The sequence below is a fragment of the Protopterus annectens genome, chromosome 12.part0 (genome assembly GCF_019279795.1).
Source record: "Protopterus annectens isolate FY-2018-M chromosome 12.part0, PAN1.0, whole genome shotgun sequence".
Lineage (NCBI taxonomy): Eukaryota > Metazoa > Chordata > Ceratodontiformes > Protopteridae > Protopterus > Protopterus annectens.
In genome coordinates, this window is record NC_056746.1 from 370,778,471 (window position 1) to 370,798,074 (window position 19,604).

The window sequence follows — 19,604 nt, forward strand, 5'->3', positions numbered from 1 at the left end:
TATTGCAGCAGTAAAACAAACTTCTCTAGTCCCAACAGTTAAATGTTTTTTATGTATGTAAAAAAAAAAAATAGTCCTAAATACTGGACATGGAAACACAAGCATGTAAAAGCTGGTATTATTGATTTAGTTCCAGTTGTTTCCACTAAAGCTAAACAGGTTACTGATTTAAATATTGTTCATTTTTCAAATATAAGGCACCCCACTATGGTTAATGACTGGGCAAATGACGTCAGTAATTTACAAAGTCAGAGTCCAAAGGATAATCAAAAGTATGCTGTAAGCTCAGGTTAATGTTGCCAGTGACTTATCAGATTTTCAAAATATGTATAAAGGTTATGATAGTTAAGCATCAAATTAGTTGGTGTATTTGGCTTTATTCCAGACTGAAAAGGACAGCAGACCATACATTTCATTACTCATAAAAATTTGTGGCACAATGTGTTACTTAATACAGGGATTTCAGTTTCAGTTACAATCAGACCTCTTGCCAGAATACTCGAGTACAGTTTTCACGCTGTCATGGTTTAAAATGTCAAAGGTAATTGCAGTCAGTAGCAAGCCTTTAGAGATTGCATTTTTAAATAAAGCCAATCAGCCTGGGAAGAGAATAACAGCAGAATTCTTGTTACATACCCAGAGTGACAGTACCATTTCGAAAAATTACATTATGTCAAAATTAAGCGTTGTGTTAAAATTAATGTAAAAATTAGTTTGTCTAAAGACTTGCAAGAGCTTATTAACAGCAAATGTTTATTTCATGCAGAAAAAAATGTATGTTTATTTCATGCAGCAAAAATGTAAATAAGGTCAGATCAATAAGCAATGCTATCAGATAATAATTGTTAAAGGTGCAAATGTTATTTTAAGGACCTGATACTAAATACAATCAAAAACTTTGGCTAACCAGCTTGCACAAGAAATGAAAAGAGGTTTAAAAGGCCTAACTATAAAAAGGACACTTCAACATTAAAGCAGGGCTTCCTTTACTTCATCAGCAACTGGAACAATGTAGAGCAAAATTTGGCAACTGTTTGTGTGTTTCGGTTAGTTCTTCAATGTTTGCTTAAAGTTAAAGCAAGTATGTATGTATTCATGTTTTCAGGTTCATGGTAACAATTGTATAGCAGTAGTAGTTTTCAGTCTGTGTTCAGATGGATTTCATTTCATCTGTGTTCAGGTAACACTGTCAAAATGTTCTCATGTTTCAGACAATTGTACAATATTATTAGTTAAGATATAACATGTACCAGTTTCAGTTATGCTTTTATCTGTATTTAGTTAACACTGGCAAAAGATATTCTTTTGGTTTAGTTAGTTTCCAGAATATACACAACTATTTTTAGATGTTCAGTATATGCTAATGTAAATTTCAGCCAAGGTTCAGAATATGAAATTCATATTCAGCTATGTGTTCAGTATAGCACATTTCAGTCAAATCTGAAATACTTCACATTATTTAGTCATTAGTTAAGGGTAAAGTGGCAGACTTATTTGTAACAGGCTTTTCACACTATTCAGTCATTAGTTAAAGATAAAGTAATTATATTTTACAGGCTTATTATTTAAATAATAGGTAGTAATAGTTAATTTGATGCACTCAAGGCATAACAGGGCAGGCTTGATATGTTAATTAGTTTACAGACTACAGTGCACGTTTAAATTATTCAGAAATTAAGAACACTAACAGACAAAGCCAAGGTATAGACCTAAAATACAGGAAGTATAGGTTTTAGTAAACTATTATACCTCATAAATATTCATAAAAGTTAGAAAAGGTAAGTAGCATTACAAAACAAATTTAAATAAAATGTATAGACACAAGTTAACAAAATATGGTAATTATGCTTCAAGACCATTTATAAAGTTATCTTTTTAATGCAGATTTCAATTTGTCTTTAGAAAATAGCCATCATGCTTGATAGGCTATACATTATGCAGCAGAAAAAGCTGCCAAGGAGGGGATATCCTCTAAATCCAATGCAGTGAAAGAAAATTAAGGTAAAAGGTATAACAGGTGAGCAGGGCTCAACGGTTGTGGCAAATCTGGCAAAGATTCAAGACATGCAGAGAAATGCTAATAAAGGGCACAATGCAAAGTTGCCAGTCCAGTCCTGGAAGTAAGGTTGTAAGCAGCTAATAAAGTACAACCATCAGCTACTAGATTATGTAGGCTTTCAGAAAATTTGGCCTATCATTAAGTATACGTTTTAAAATCCTCAGTTAAAAAAGCTATGTAAAGCAATTCAGGAGGAGTGTATAATATATCTGCAGACTAACCCTACGTTAAGAAAACCTTGGTTGCAGAGAAGTATCAGTTTCAGAAAAAGCATGGTACAGTATACAAATAAATTTTGCAAGACCTCTTCCTACAGCAAAAGGGGGGTTAAATAATATACAAGTTTTAAGAGACTCCAATCCAAACAGGTCATAAATGCTCAAGTGACACCTGGTGGTCAAAATTAGAATTGCAAGTGTGTTCATATCATAAAGTTAATTCAAATCATAAAGTTAAAAGACTTCAATTCAAACAGGGCATAAATCCTCAAGTGACACCTATTGGTCAAAATTAAAATTGCAGGTTTACTAAATACATTTTTTTTTTATTTTCTGATTATAAATCAGGTAGCATAAAGCTACATACAGTAGTTAGCAATATAAATGTAAGGTAACTACAGAAGTCGGTCCCAGTAGATTTTCATCAGGGACCTCAGGGGCAACTGTTAAACTAGGGATTTCCATTTTAAAATAGTTAATAGACATTAGACAGGCTAAAGGGTAAAATAAATTGCGTTTCATTTATGCATAAAACAGAAAGGAAAATAACCTTGCTGGTCAAGCATGAAAAGACAGTTTATTAAAAATGAAAGATAAGCATAAAGTGTGCAGACAGAATGCTATTTTTTCAAGGAAAGATCAGCTACAGAATGTTCCTTAATGACGCACATACAAAGCCTAAGATCAAGGTTAAAAAAAGTAAATATGAGACTAAAGCGATAGAATATGCTGCGTTCAGGACAGCAGGGCAGTTAAGGTTAGTAAGTTTATTCAACCTGTTACTTCAGAAAAGATGACAAACACTTGAGCCTGGGTACAGAAAACAGGTAATCTAGAGACTATGTCAGTTTACGTTGTTCAGGACAATTAGAATATGATGTACAGCAATTTGAATTATCAGTACTGTTAATGAAGACAGTATTCAGCTATTGTGCACATCTAATAAAACATTATTAAATGAATTAGTGTTTGGCGATTTCATTCTCAAAAGTGCACAAGACTTGGTCCATAAGGGAGAAATTGATGCCTATTCAGCACAACCTTGGGTAATTAAGACATTCGTTTCTCAGTCTCATTGTATACAGTGTTTCATGCTAATTACGATACAGTACAGCATTATTACATTTTACAAAAAGTTTGTCCAACAAAAAGTGAGCTATCCAACAGAAGGGGATTCTGCTTTTTATTATTCTGATAATAAAGCTCAAAGAGAGACCATGCCAGTGAAACCTTTTCAATGTCCCAAAGGAAAATGCTTGAGAGAAAGAAGAAAGTACAGGAGTTGACTAGAAGAACCAGGAGTACACTGGAAATGTACCAGAGACTGGAGGGAGGAGATAGAGATTAAAATGAAGAAAACCAGCAACTTGGAAATTAATGAAGAAATGTGGGATTACAAAGCATCAATCAGATTTGTGAAATATAGCAGAAGTAGTAAACCTGGAAATATTGGATTTTGACTTTGTTAAACTTGTACAAGACTCTGAAGCATATTTATTTTATTAATTTTACATTTGTTTACTGAGAAAGTCCAACATAGCCATTTGCCCATTTTCAGCAGAGAACCAGGAAGAAAAGCTCCAATAAAAACATTGTTACAAGGAGAAGAAAAGAATGTTATTACACTTGCAGGAATAGTTAAGAGAATTAAACAATATGTTATGTAAAAATAATAGGTCTGGATATGAAAGACGTGTGGGAAATCAAGAAAAAACACAAAAGGAAATGTTTATGGAAGAATTAAATATGCCAATGTTAGCAGTAGATGAGGCTCAGTTACTAACTATTATAGCAGGAAACGAGATAAAAATGTTGATGTATAACCAATCTAGAGGAACGTCTCCAGGAACAGATGCTATTCCTGTGAATGTTTGGAAGCTAGGAGGCATTTCTCTCAACTCCCCAGACATTTCCTTCTTATTTTTTGTCCGTTGCTCATAAAATGTGTGGTTTTCTGGTAATTCATTTAGTAATGAAGTCAAGAAGTAATACTATACAATTAAAGATATTTCAGTTTCAGACTTCATATCCTTCTGAAAATTATAATAATGCAAAATCTCATTCTAGCAACTAAGTTTTTAGGAGCAATATTTAAAATCTGTCCTTACTTTGGGCCTTTGTCCCCCAATTATTTTGGGTTTTGTCCAGATTTCCTGTACTGAGAAGTTGAGGGGTATGCTAGGAGGGGAGAAAGTGATAAGGATCTGGAAGATTTTAACAGTATTTTAAAAGTGGAAGAAGCACCAACATCCTGGAAGAAAGGTGTGGAGGTTGTAATACCTAAAGATGGTATAGGCCCATTTCAATTCTAAACCATGATTAAAAAGTGTTTACTTCCATAACTGCTAAAAGAATTGCAAAGGTGATGCCAAAATTGACAGATATGGATCAATGTGGTTTTGTGGAGGAGAAAGACACATTTGACATCAATGGAATAATGATAATTCCGAGGGAAGCAGAATGTATGAAAATACCTACATGAAAATACCACTGCTGTTGGTGAGTCTTGATGCAGAGAAATCATTTGTCAGAGTAAACTGGGATTTTATGAGTAGGGCAATGGAAGCATTTACATTCCCTGATAAAATATTAAGGTTAATTAGGATATATGAGAGATCGGAGACCAACATAAAATTGTCGGGGGTTCTCTCTGATGAGTTACGTTTAAGCAGAGGAACCAGACAGGGATGTCCCTCTTTCCCCTTTATTTGCAATATACTTAGAACCACTGGCAAAGAAAATAAGGGACTCAGAAATTCAAGGATATAATTGGTGTGACAATCATGAAAAGTTGGTTTAATTAGCAAATATGATTTTGTACCTGATAAAACCAGAAAATAACAATTTGGTGTTGTGGAAGATTTGGAGACTGTTTCAAGTCTTTTTGGGATACAAAATTAATGAAGACAAAACAAAGGCAATAGCTGTAAATTATGTATCTGTGCACAAATTGTTTCAGCTATACCTATACTTATGAGGACATGATAAAATTATCTACTTAGGTGCATGTATTAAAAAGGATTCTGTTATGGCAACTACAGATTTATGGGAAGAGACTAAATACAGCATAACACAAAAACGAAGAAACTGGAAGGTCTGTTTTATGCAGATATGGGTAGCAAGATACAAGCAGTGAAAATTGTTTTAGTCCTTTTAGTTTTATACACAGGTCAGACATATTTTTATCAACCAGAGGAGAAGTTGTGGATACCCATCAATAAAGAGTTGAAAGATTTTACCTGGCAGGGCAAGAGGGCAACAAACCAAGTGGGCTAAACTGATCCTTCCTATAGAACAAGGTGGTTTGTGATCACCTGACTGCAAGTAGTAGTTCTCAGCCACACAGTTAAGGCTCCTATACATAGCACAAGCAGAAATTTACAATTCAAAGTGGAACAGGATGATGATGAAATGGGGAGGGGGGCACAAGAAATAGAGAGACACTGGGATTTTGAATGTAGATCCTTAAGGAGAACAATAACCATACAGAATATTATATTCATATAGTAGCAGAAAATATTCTAAGAACTAAGGCAACATGGGAATGGAGAAAGGAGAGTCTGCCAATAGGGAAGACTGCAATTAGTTGTACAGAGAATAAGCAAGAGGGGGCTGGCATTTACTAGAGAAAACCGGAAAAGGAACCAAGATATTGGGCGCAAATAATTAGATTGGGAAAGTTAACAGAATGGGAAGAGGCCAAGAATTAATTTGGACTGCAGGCTAGAGATAGCCTTCCTTAACATGGACTGATATCACAGTATAGGCAAAGAGAAAGGAATGGGGGATCCTAAGTGAAAGACCAACACTGGTAGAGTTTTTAGTAGGATCTACAACAGAAGCTGCTGTTAAAAAGGGATAATTAGCACGGCACATAAAATACTGCATGACAAGTATAGGAATCAATCAGAAGAGATTAGAAAGGAATGGGAAGTTAGAACGGATAAGCAATTCACAAAGAAACAATGGGGAGGGTATATGTACGGCTCCCAAATATGGAACAACGTCTAAAAGATTTAGGATATTTGCTTGAAAGTCTTAGCATTGGTATTTTCATTCCTCAAGCAGACTCCAAAGAATTTTTCTGCAGGCAGATTGTAAATGTTGGAGGTGTCATGGGGAAGAAAGAGGTAAATGGGAACATTTTTTTTTAAATGTAATGAGTTAGCAGACTTTAAAAATTCTATGCAGACTACTCTGTCAGAAATACTGAGTGAACAAATTGACATAACTAAGGAAATTAATTTTTTGTGCCATGATACAGAATTGGAATTGCCTAGACATAGTAAAGCCTTGCTGAGTTTAATTCTGGTGGCTGCCAAAAAAGCCATTACTACAAAATGAAAATCCATACTAGAAGTAGTGACTATAGTAACAGAGATAAAAGAACAGGAAAGTGGGATGTTTAGAAAAGGGTAAGAGCAATTTACATAGATAAATATGGGAATAGTGGGAACAATAATGCAGATTAACATTTTGAAGGAGGAATGACATTTAAGGAAAGGCAGGAACTGAATGAGCTATGTGCAAAAATATCTATGCAAACACTGCCATGCAAAAGCCGTAAACAATATAGACTTTGCTGCACAGGTTCTTAGGTTTACAGTTAAGCATTAGGCTAGTTGTCCTTGCAAGTCATTTTAAGCCTAGCCAACTTCCCTTTTTGTGCGTGACTTAACCTATCCCATTTGATTAAAGATTGGCCTTACCTTTTCCATGGTCAATAATTACACATTACCCTTAATGAGAATAACTGGATCATACTACAGATAACATGAGGTGATCCATGCATGGGATAAAGCATTTACGAGCAGCCTCTGTCCATTATTAGTTCTGAGGTAAATTTTCTGTATCCCATCCACAGACTAACATTGTGTATGAATATGGACAGGAATGAACTTTATTTCATACGGATGGGGAGTCTGTTCCAGAGCAGTGGCATCCTCTGTGAAATACACCTACCCATCCAAACTGTTCTGTTGCATAATACAGCCCTACATATTTCTTCACAGTGTTCCTTTGTAATTTGCTTATTCTCTTTTCCCCACTCTTCTTACTTCTTCTGATGAATTCTTATAGTTACCATTCCATATTTTATGCATCCTACTTATTATCCCTTTAACACCAACTTCTGTTCTAGATTCAAGTGACCACAGCAAAGGATTCTGCATGGACGGCAGGTGCCAAGGCTCAAAAATAATATGAAAAGTCACAAAACAGCCAGCACCCAACTGGAAATACGAGTATTTAATATGTGGCACCACAAAACATTAAAAAACAAACCGGTTTTGGCCCAATGGCCTTTTTCAATTCAACAATGAACACAGCACTAGTCTGTCCAAGTTCAAGACCCACCTTGCAGCTTTCCAGGTTTGCAGTCTTCTCAAGATTGTCTTCTGTATTTTTATATAAAATCGACCTAGTTTTCTTTTCAAAATGTATTCAGCCACTTGCACTACCCCTCAGAAGCTCAAGCTTTCTTGCTTTTGCAACTTAATGCCGATTTTTTCATTTACTAAGATTCATATAACCACAATCAAAAAACATACCAGCAGCCCTGCATACTTCTGCATTTTGAGAGCTCCATGTTAATTAAGAAAAACAACATCCTAACGAAAACTCTACAACTTTCTGAAATATGGAGGCAATTCAACATAATCTGAAGTGTGAGTGTCCTGATGGTTAAAATTAAACATCAATAGAGATTTGTTTTTAGTGTTTTCATGTCACTTACACAAAGTCAAGACAATTTTCCAACTAAGCCCCTGAAGCCTAAGTATGGGATGATTGTGTTATAATATCTTATTCTCTGTGAAACTGAAAATGGTGGCATACAAGTTAGCAGCATAAGCAATGTAATTTTTTCAGCTTAGTGGTAGGGAGAAATGGCAGCCATTGTTTTTCAGTAGCTGCAGTTGCAAGGATATGTATTTTGGTACAGCTGTCAATCCAGTGGGTACTGGCTATGTTCTTACATACTGATGAAGATCAGTCTTCTCTAATCTGCATTCACTACTGTGAAAATTAGAGGCTCTTTTGTCATAAGGTTGACTGTTACACGAACGCTTCCCTATATGACAGACAGTCTAATGTGTTTCAATCATGCTTTAGTGTACCCCCCAGACATCACTCCAATATCTAATCATAGTCTGTGGGGATAACAAATTTTCAGTTTTCAAAAATCCACAAAGAGGTATAAGGCAAACGGTATAATACTGCTACAAATACAAAAAGGTTGAGTTTCATACATGTAAAACAATTGTAAGAACACTCAAGCAGTATAGCAGAGTACCAACTTTTTTAACCAGTCAGTTTACCTGCTAGATGAACACAAGGAACAATATAAAATATCAGAGAAAGCAGAAATAATAATGCAATAGTGACGTGAGATGAATAAACCTGCAAACCCTGATACGTCAGAGAAACAGAAGGATAAAACATTATTAAAATACTTTTTCAGGCTGCAGATGTGTATTAATGAATATGCAGGTAAATAAAAAAAAAGGTTATAGTACATTTTTTATCTTAAATTTAGAAAGTTAATTCTCATGACTTGTGTTTAGGTCTTTAAAAAGTTTAACACAGTTATAACAATAGTAACATACGATAAAACAGTGCTACTCATTTTGACATTAAGCTGTACGGGGGACAGCAGCAATGGTAAAAAGTGAAGCTTGGCTATTTTTTTTTTTTTTTACTTTGTCCATGCTGTTATAAAAGACTAATAGTACAGCCACATTACTGAGGAAAAGGCAGTATGAATGACTGCACTATACACATTAAGCCTGTATTCAGTTCTACTTAAAGCCATTTGTTAACTATGTAACCAAGCAAACCTCTTAACTTCACTTGTAGTCTAGGTCCTTATCAACAAACGAGTATTTATACTTAATTTATTTATTTATTTATTGACATTTGTTAACCGGGTTAGTCCAGCTGGGCTAGGAGCCCATTTTCAGTGGAGACCCGAGGACAAAAACTCCAATTACAGACAGAGAGATTAAGTATACATAACAGTTAAGAGTACAATAATGACATGCATAAGAGATTAAAACAATCATTAATTGGCTAAAGCAGTGCAAGTTCATATATATGCTGTAATCACAAAGGCATACCAAACAAAAAAGTTTTTTTTTTTTTTTTTTTTTTTTTTTTCATGTGTGAGTGGTGTAAGTATCACATTTTATAAATGATGTAGTAGGGTGTATAATAAGAACCATGAGAGGGGTGATAAGAGTGTCTAGAGTTGAAAAAAGATGTTGGTGAGAAAATAGATGTGAGAGAAATAAGATACAGAGAGGAATGTATTTAATGGTGGTACAACAGAAATTGTACTGGAATGAGAAGATAGCGTGCTGTGAAGTTGTAATGAAGACTGCACTACAGAGAGAGTAAGTGGAGATAAGTAGGGTCATGGCAGGAACAACGTTTGGTTCTAATAAAACGTAGTTTGAGTTCTTTCTTGAAGTGTAAAGGGTGTGAGATGGAGCGTAATTGGGATGGGAGGTTATTCCATGCCTGGGATAGGCTGGATTTGTAAAGTAATCTACCAATAGCTTTTTTTGGTTGGTAGATGTTAAGGAGTTGTTGGTTAGATGTCCGAAGTGTGCGAGTTGGTGTGTAGATGGATACCAAGGAAGACAGGACAGGGCAAGAAGATGGCTTATAAAGTATGGAATGAATAATTTGTAACTGAGATAGTAGAAGTTGTTGTGGGAGTTCTAGCCATTGCAGTGAGTTGAGTGAGATGCAGTGGTGTGAGTTATGAGTTTGTGATAAACCTTGCTATTTTGTGGTATGTTTGTTGGAGTTTGATCAGGGTAGTTGCTTGAATATTAGTTAGTATAGGGGTGGCATAGAGTAGGGGAGGGGAGAAGAAGAGCCTGTGACAGGGACAGTATGGCATCATAGGTCAGGAATCTACAATTGCGGTAGAGCATACCAAGCTTTTGGTGAGTTCTCTTTATACTTTGAAGGATGTGTAGGTTAAATTTAAGTTCATCATCAATGATGCCTCCTAGAAGTTTTGTGTGGGAGTCAGGTTGAATGATGGTGTTATTACAGGATGAGATAAGAAAGTTAGACTTTAGGTGAGAGAGAGTCTAGGGGAAGAATAGCAGAAGTCTGGTTTTCTTGGGGTTTAGGATGAGAAGATTTTCAGCAAGCCATTTTTCTACAGAAAGAAAGGTGTCCTGGGTGAGTGTGTGAGGGTCAGATATATTGTTGGATGTGCACATGAGAGTTGAATCATCGGCATACTGGATTAGTACAGATTGTTTGCAGGAGGTATATAGATCATTTGTAAAGATGTTGAATGAGAGGGGTCCAAGGATGGAGCCTTGAGCCACCGCCCCAGTGGTTACTGAGAGGTAGGGTGAGCAGGTGGAGAGCTAACAAACAGATTGCTGTCTGTCAGAGAGATAATTAGAGAAAAAGGTTAGGGAGGTGGGAGCTAGACTGAGGTTAGAAAGTTTAGTTAGAAGCAGAAGGTGAGAGACAGTGTCGAAGGCTTTTGAGAGGTCGAGGAAGAGGCTGGATACTAGGAGGTCTTTGTCTCGAGCTTCGGCTATTGAGTGTGTGAAAGACAGGAGGGCTGTAGAGGTGCTGTGATTAGGCAGAAGCCATGTTGGGAGTGTGTGAGGAGGTTATGTTCTAGGAGATAGTTTAGGAGTTGAGAATGTACACATTTTTCTAAGAGTTTGGAGAGAGGATGGCAATTGGACAAAAGTTAGATGGGTCGGTTGAGTTTCCCCCTTTATGCAAGGGGGTAGTGAAGAAGGATTTCCAAATGTCTGGTACTGTAGATTCCTGGATAGATCTATTTATTAAGATAGATACTGGGTAGGCTATGGATTCAGCATATTATTGGCACTATTGTGGAGTTGATGCGAAAATTAAAGAGCAAATGTATTGATTATTAAAGTTTCTATTTACTGGCATCAGTTCACTAAAACTATAAATACAAGAGTACCTTGTAGCTGACTTGTATAATCTGGATGAAAATCGACAGTGGCAAGCAGAGAAGTATATCACTAACAAGAGCCCAGCCAAATCCGAACTCCTTATGGATGAGACATGGAGGAACCCATTTTTTCCAGGATACTTCATTCACAAACTCTGAAGAAAAAACAGTTTTATTACCACTTTAGAAATCTTAAATGCAGAAGCCAAAGGATGTTTCAACATAAGGTACCAAACTATTCTCAAGCTATGCACTCTACCCTACATTTTAAGATGGACTCGAATCACAAGCACTCAAGTATGTAGAAAGGCAGCTCATCAATGAACATGCCCCAACTCCTGGCTACAGTCCATCAACTCTATGTACACAATCGAAATAGTCACACATTATGATATGCAAGAATTTTAAGATGGACTCGAATCACAAGTACTCAAGCATGTAGAAAGGCAGCTCATCACTGAACATGCCCCACTCCTGGCTACAGTCCATCAACTCTATGCACACAATCAAAATCATCACACATTATGCTATGCAAGAAAGGTACTCAGACATGAGTAATCAGCTTCTTAATCAGAAGGAAGCAATTACTACTGCAGAGCATGTATGTCAACATTAGAAGGAAGGATCATGAAAATATATGTATAGAAGGAAACAGCCTGTCAATTACTAACTTGAATTGCTAACATTTTTCTCAAAATGCCAGCGATTTATGTTCCGGAAAAATGTGCAGGCAGCAAACAGCTTACCAAAGTGGGAATAACTAAAATTTTTCTAAAGAAGCCGCTATCGTGATGGGGAAAAAAATGACTGAAAAACTGTCACCAAGCAAACTGAAGCTCCCATGCAGGTGATCCTTCATAACACACAAGTGAGACATAGTCACTTTGGCCACCATAAGTCGTAGTATAGTCACATCTACACAAATTACAGCATTCTGTACAATGCTGATATTACAGCACAGACAATAAACACCAGGATGCCCACAAAGAAGCTTCAAGAGTGTCAAACATGCTGAATCCCTATGGTACTTACAGAGGATTTCTACATATTTCTTAAATCCTGTTTCTCAGTTCACTGTATGCTGATACCAATACTGCTGGCAAATAACCGATTAAGCATCTACTTTTTTTATGCATACCCTCTGCCTACCATGCTCCTTGTACATGCGACCACATCCCAAGTCACACACCCTCCGCCTACCATGCCCCTTCTATATGCAACCTCATCCGAAGTTGCATACCCGCTGACTACCATGCCCCTCTGTACATGCAACCTCATCCCATTTCACAATATGCTAAAATGCGACTTGCAAAGAGGTATCAGAATCCATATAAGGAAAGACTGCTACCAATACACTATACAGTGGCAAACCTAATAGATACTATTTCTTGGTAATCATTCTAAAAAAAAAAAGAAATAGAAAACTAGACTGGTAAAGCAAGTAACATTAAGGAAGTTTAAACAATATGCATTTTGTAAAGAAATGAATCAGAGTAGAGCATGACTACATGGTAAAAAGAACCGGTAAGGTAAAAACAAAATAATGAAGATTATAATAATTCTCACAGTCAAAATATTATCTTACCCATTTCAGTGGAAAAGATCTGCTCGGCTTCAGTACTCAATAGAGAGTCCTCTTCATTCTGCTCTGTATCTGTTGCATTGTCCTGTGTATAGGTGCCTGTATTTGATTCTGTGTTTCCTTCTTCCTGTCCTCCATCAGAGTTTATTACTGGTGTTTTTTTTGTCTTACATTGACGTTTCCTCATTGGGTGTCCATAAATGATGTAAAACAAGAATATATGAAGTAGTCTTAATCGAGGAAGTTTTGGCAAAAAGCCCCGAGAACGGCCCAGCCCAGCAACTAAAAAAAAAGGATATATACAAAATCATTTAAGCAAATTCTTTTGTACTGATATAGTCTCTAGCACTAGCTGTTCTCAAAGATAGGAAGAAAAGCAGACATTAGCAATTATTGTAGAAAAAGATACTGGAAATCAAAAAAGTCAATAAGAAAACTGCATGTGCAATAATTATGTTAACAGACCTTGTAAAAAGAAGCACAATAATGTGAAAAATGTTGACAAATCTGCACTAGGTTATAAAATTCCATAATAATTGTGCAACATTTGATTTTCAAACCGGATATCTCTACTAGCTCTACACTTAAAGTACACTATCTCCAGAAGCTGAAAGTCTGCAGCTTCTTTCTTGCCTGGCCAACCACTAAGTCCATGCTCCATATGTTGTCCTGATATCAAGACAAACTTCAGTAAGTTCATGGTCATTTAAACTGCATCACAAACACTGCATTGTTTCTACTGTGATCTCATCTTTCCTGTAGTGCAGACTCCAAAATAAAACAAAGAAATATTAGTGTTGTATCCAGACGTAGTCTTGTACACTGTGTAACATCACCTCCAGCTTCCTCAATTGCTCTGCCTTTACTGTCCAGGTTTCTTGTACCATACAGTACTACCTGGTTGCACTGCTGTTTATACACATTACTACTCATTTTCTTTGGCATTCTCCTGCTTCACACTAACCCTCACACCTTCTGGCAGTTGGCTGTAGTCCCTCTGATTCCAGCTTTGACCTACTCATTCAGACTTCCCTTCTCTTCAACCACCCTCCTCGATACTTGAAGCTGTTAACCTGTACCACTATTTTCCCTTCTATCTCAGTTTTCAGCTTCTTCTGAATTACACCTTTGCTGCCATTAAAATTGTCTTATCTTTACTCAGTTTTATCCCATGTGCCTTCAGTTTGCATGCCACTCCCCTATTTTTTGTTGAAGGTTTGCTCAACGTCTGCCTGTAATCCAATATCTGCATGCATCAACTTTGTTGATCTCTCCCCTTCAACTTGTTTGCTAATGTGGTCCATCACGAGCTGAAAAGCAGTGGGCCCAAAGCTGAACCCTGATATACACCCACTCCCACTGGGAACCCCTTTGTGAGAAGGAACACGGTTTGTACTCAAGTCACTGGGTCCTTGTATATAGCTGGTAGGATTGCCACATTTCATTGTGGCTAAAACAGGACCAAAGTCACACCCCTCTCACATCCCATAACCAACCCCATCTCTGCCCCATTAACTCTCCACCCACTTCATGACATCAATGTCACATAAAATAAAGGGCAACACTTTTTTTTTCCATTTGTTATGTATTCTTTCTGGTTTCTGATAAGGCAAAACACACAAGAGCAAGGCATCATGAGTAATGGTGTGTTAACTGGTACTGTAAAGTACAAATTAATCATTTAAAGTATAGATGCAGGTGCACGCACATTGACGCACACACACACACACACACACACACACACACACACACACACACACACACACACACACACACACAGGAAGTACAAGGTGTTATGGCAAGCAAGCATCTTGAAGGCCACTAGGTCAAAATAAATACCATTTACACACACACGCACACAGGAAGTACAAGGTGTTATGGCAAGCAAGCATCTTGAAGGCCACTAGGTCAGAATAAAGGGTCTATATTAGAACACGAACATTCAAAATTTTGAGTGTTCTAATATCAACCCGTTTTCAGTGAACACTGAAAATATAGAAAAAACAGAAAACCAAATTTTTCCTAGGGAAAGAATTTGGTTGTCTGTTTCTGTTGCTTCGGTGTTTTCAGCGCTGTGGTGGAAAGTTACGGGTCAGGTTCAGGTAAGTGTGGAATTGTGTGGACATGAGGGTTAGGGCGGGTTAGGTGAGTTAGGGTTAAGGCGCGGGTCAGGTAAGTGTGCGATTGTGTGGATGTGAGGCTTAGGGCACGGGTGAGGTGACTATGTGATAGTGACGGACCTTAGGGTTAGGGTTTGGGTTAAGGTAAGTGGATAGTTAGTGGTGTATATATAGTTTAGTGTAGGGTTAGGTGTAAGAGTTTAGGTGTATGTGTGTGGATTGCTGTTTGTTTGGTGTGCTTGTGTTGTGTGTATGTGTTTTGGAACAGCAAATTTTTTCCCTAGGAAAAAAATTGCTGTTCTGTATGTTCAATGTTTTAAATTTTCGATTCATAGGGTTCGATATTAGAACACTCAAAATTTTGAACGTTCGGTGTTCTAATATAGACCCAAAATAAATACCATTTATAGACTACAAAAAGAAAGGGAAAAAAAAAAAAATATATATATATATATATATATATATATATATATATACACATACACATATATATATATATATATATATATATATATATATATATATGTATATATTTGTTTATTTATTTTACATGGTACTTTCTAATATAACACTAAATAACCTTTTCCTTACAAACAGAAAATATCAATCACAATGCATTTACAAACTGTAAGCGATATATATATATATATATATATATATATATATAAAATGAACTTTTGACTACATGAAATGGGTAACTGGAGGGTAGTTTGATGCCCTGCAGCCAAAATGTCTGCCTCAATATAAACAAATAAGCAAGGAAACTGGAAAGAGGGCTAGTGTCTTGCAGCCAAAGTGCATGCTTTGAAGCTACGCCAATGAGAAGGGAAAACAAGAAAGACGGATGGTGCTTTGGACAAGTACACAACTCAAACATGCTTTATTATGGGGAGCACCAAAAATGCTGTACCTAACTTAAGACAACTGGCTCTATGTGATTCGTTCACAATGACTAATGTTAATGCGACACCCTGACTCCATGTAAAACTGTAAAAACGGGGAAAGATAACAATAATGACTGTGACAAAAGAACCTGAAGGACAGAGTCTCTGACAGAGGCTAAGATGTCCCTAGGTGGCATGAAAGAAGATTACGAATAGGAGACAAATAACCTCAATTTCAGGTTAATTAGGGACTATGTTAGCAGTTACTTGGCACAAATGTTCCTATTAGGAGGTTTAAACAAGATGCATATAGTTGTGTGTGTTTGTATTAAGTTAACACATTATGGGGGTGTGCTGGAAGTGTGTTAACACATTATGGGATGTGCTGGAGATGTGTTTATTTTTTTTGTTTAATGTTTTTTATTAAAACAAAACGTCTTGCAACATGTTATATGTTCTAATGCTGATAAGAAAGAAAATTAATACAGGATTAACCTTCCAAACATTAATGGATGTATGCATCACAAAAGCTAGAAAAAGACATTTAAAAAAGCTGCCATATATTATAGGTGGGAATAATGCCTTCTTACTATAATGGAAATACTTTGCATATTATCTTGGAATGCGAATGGTGTCACAGTTTAGGCAAAAAGGAAAGAATACTTAATTACATTAAAAAATGCACAGTGGAAATAGCAATGCTACAGGAAACACATTTGGAAAGAATCGAGCATGTGAATATGACAAAAGGAAGGACTTCGGGATGGATATACTGCAGAATGTCAGGGACAAAGGAGAAAAAGGGTACTTATATTAAATGCTAGATGTGCTCCAGTAGTGAATGAATAGGGAAAAGATAATAATGGCAGATTTGTAGAAGTAAAGGGCTACTGACACAAGAAGAAAATTTATGCTGGCATGCATTTATATTCCACCTAAAACTGTTATTTTGGAAATAAAAGAACTGGGAAAAATAATCAGCTTTCTGCAGGGAATATTACTTGTAGGTGGGGACTGGAATTTGATTTGCAACAATCAGGATGCATCTGGGGTGACTAGAAGGGAAAATATAATAAAAGACTGTAGATTTCTGAAGACATTTATGAAAATATTTGGTATGAAAGACATGAATTCAGTATTAGGAATGCTGAAAGAATTTACATATTACTTCTACAATGTCTGGGCTAGACTTGAAAGAGTTATATTTCACAGGAACATGTCCATTTCGTTGACAACTGTGATATACATCTAATAACTATTTCAGATCATGTGCCAATAATTACAAGGAAAAAAAATCCAGGGTAATGAAGCACAAATGAGGCACTATCACTTCCACACTTACCTGTTCAAAAGACATGAATTTAAGGAATGGGTAGTATAAATTATCCAGGAGTTATTAGGGAATATAGAAAGGACTCCAGAAGTTATAGCTAGTAAGTGGGATAAAATGAAAATGGAGTTTAAAAATAGGTAGAAATAAAATAAAAACAGAGCTGGTTATGAAGTAATAAGAACTACTTACAGGGTCTGACAAAGGTAAAAGTATTACAAAATAAGGGAATATAACAGAGTACCTGGATAATATGCATGAGTTTAGAAAGATTGTGGTTAAGCAACTATTTTTTATGATAATTCAGGAGCACAAAAATTTGTGGCACAATGACTTACGCAATAGAAAGTAGAAACAGCTATTGCCATACTTAGGAAGCCTATGACAAGAAAAATAACCAGAGATCCCGTAGAGGTATTAGAGATGTTTTGGAAATTTTACAAAAACTTGTATATAGTAGAGAAATGAGGAAGTCAAGAAAAAGCACAAATGGAAATATTTATAGAAGACTTAAATATGCCAAAGTTAAAGGTGATGCCAAAATCGATAGGTATGGACCAATGTGGCTTTGTGGAGGGAAGCAAACATTTGACAACATTATCAGAACAACGATGACCCAGACGGAAGCAGAATTTAAGAAATACCACTGTTATCGATGGGTCTTGATGCACAGAAAGCATTCGACAGAGTAAGCTGGGATTTTATGAGTAGGCAATGGAAGCATTTGCATTTCCTGATACAATAATAAGGTTAATTAGAAGGATATCTGAGAGATTGGAGGCAAAAATCACAGTGGGAGGGTTCCTCTCTGATAAGTTGTGTCTGAACAGAGGAACTAGGCAGGGGTATCCTCTTTCCCTTTTGTTAACTGCCAAGACATAGTAAGGCCTTGTTAAGTTTATTTCTGGTAGCTGTCAAAAAAACAATTACAAGAAAATGGAAATCAAAATCTAAACCAACTATATTTGAAGTATTGAATACTGTTAACAGAGAAAAAAAGAAGGAAGTGGGATCTTTAGATAAGGGTAGGAGTAAATTACATTGGAAAAAATGGTAATTGGAGGAACAATACATGCATAAAATGTTTTGGAGAAGGAATGAGGTTTAAGAGAAGTCAGGAATTGAATAATTTATGCAATGTTGCTTATATTATATATAACAATATATGTCATGAATAATGTTTGTAAGCATGACTTGTTACTATGGTTTGATTACTCTTTCATAAATTTAAATTTCTGTCACAAGTGATAACTCAATAAAGGTGTTTAAAAAAGTAGACTAGAACTGTCAAGAATCCAATTTGAAACTGAACGTACTTTAAAACAGAATATTCACTAAATAGTTTCCCTTCTCTTACACATTTACTTTCATATTGTAATTGCTGCTTGTTAACACCTTAAAACTACCTTTTCAATTCTAATATTTTGTTGAGGACCTAGTAAAGGACATTTCCTTTCTTTGCTAGGATTTTACTTTGCATTTCAATCAAGCTTTGTCTGTCTCCTTTTCCATTCTACACTGGTGTCACTGCCTTCCAGTTCACTGCTAAAATTCTGAGGTCCTGTATCACTATGGTGTTTAATTAAATTTCTGAGTAAGTCATTATCTGGCTTGTATACACTGATGACCTGCCAGCAATCCCAGTTGCTGTTTTTTGGTTTCTGAGCTAAACTGACTTTCTCTCAGTCACTTATTTTTCTTACCCTTAACTCTTCCTCTGTACAGCTCATGTAATTTTGAGTATGCACCATCTTTCCACATGACTCCTAGATACTCCAAGTCTTGGTAACTCTTCAGACTCCCTTCTCCCCTGTAGCCAATGACACTTTTGTTAGTGCAGTACTTGTAACTTTGCCCTTAAGTATGGCATGCATTTACTCATTTAATTATCTAAGCACTTTGATTTGCATAGCATTTGTCTCAATAACTCTCTTCTTCCCTTCTCACGCTCTATTGCCTCACTCCCCTTAACTATCTGTTTAAAAAAAAAAAAAAAAGTACAGGAAGCCAAATGAAGCTTGTAGTGCTTGGTGGCTGCATGGAGTGTAGCCCAAGTAACACCACCACAAGTCTTGTCCAAAACAATCCAAAACAAGGCACCAGAAGCTGAAGAGCCTCTGGTAAAACTGCCTTTAGAACATCTGTGGCAACAACGTGCTGCACCAGGCCAGCAGCATGAACAGAAACTAATGTAACATTTTGTATATTCCCTTCTCTTGGCAAAGGACATGCCAATGCACTGATTTTAATACTGTGACAGTCTGTACACCTCCACAGTATGCATAAGATGTTCCCTACTTAACGGAATTCTCCAAAAAAAAAAAAAAAACAGGAAATGAATACACTGGTTCAAAAAGAAAATCAGAATAAATTTAGGAATAAAGATGGGATTAGTGTACACAGTTACCCTGACCTTATAAAATTAAGGATGGAGGTTGAACAGAAAATG

General features: G+C 36.2%; 1 protein-coding gene across 1 annotated transcript in view; it reads right to left on the bottom strand.

Annotated features, from left to right (window-relative positions):
• Nucleotides 1-19,604, bottom strand: part of GTF3C1 (general transcription factor IIIC subunit 1) — a gene marked incomplete in the record, with an annotated part of 1,808,906 nt that overhangs the window by 1,189,818 nt on the left and 599,484 nt on the right. Inside the window, 2 exon segments of the mRNA XM_044089472.1 lie at nucleotides 11,249-11,394; nucleotides 12,825-13,103. Of these exon segments, the coding sequence (XP_043945407.1) occupies nucleotides 11,249-11,394; nucleotides 12,825-13,103 (425 nt within the window).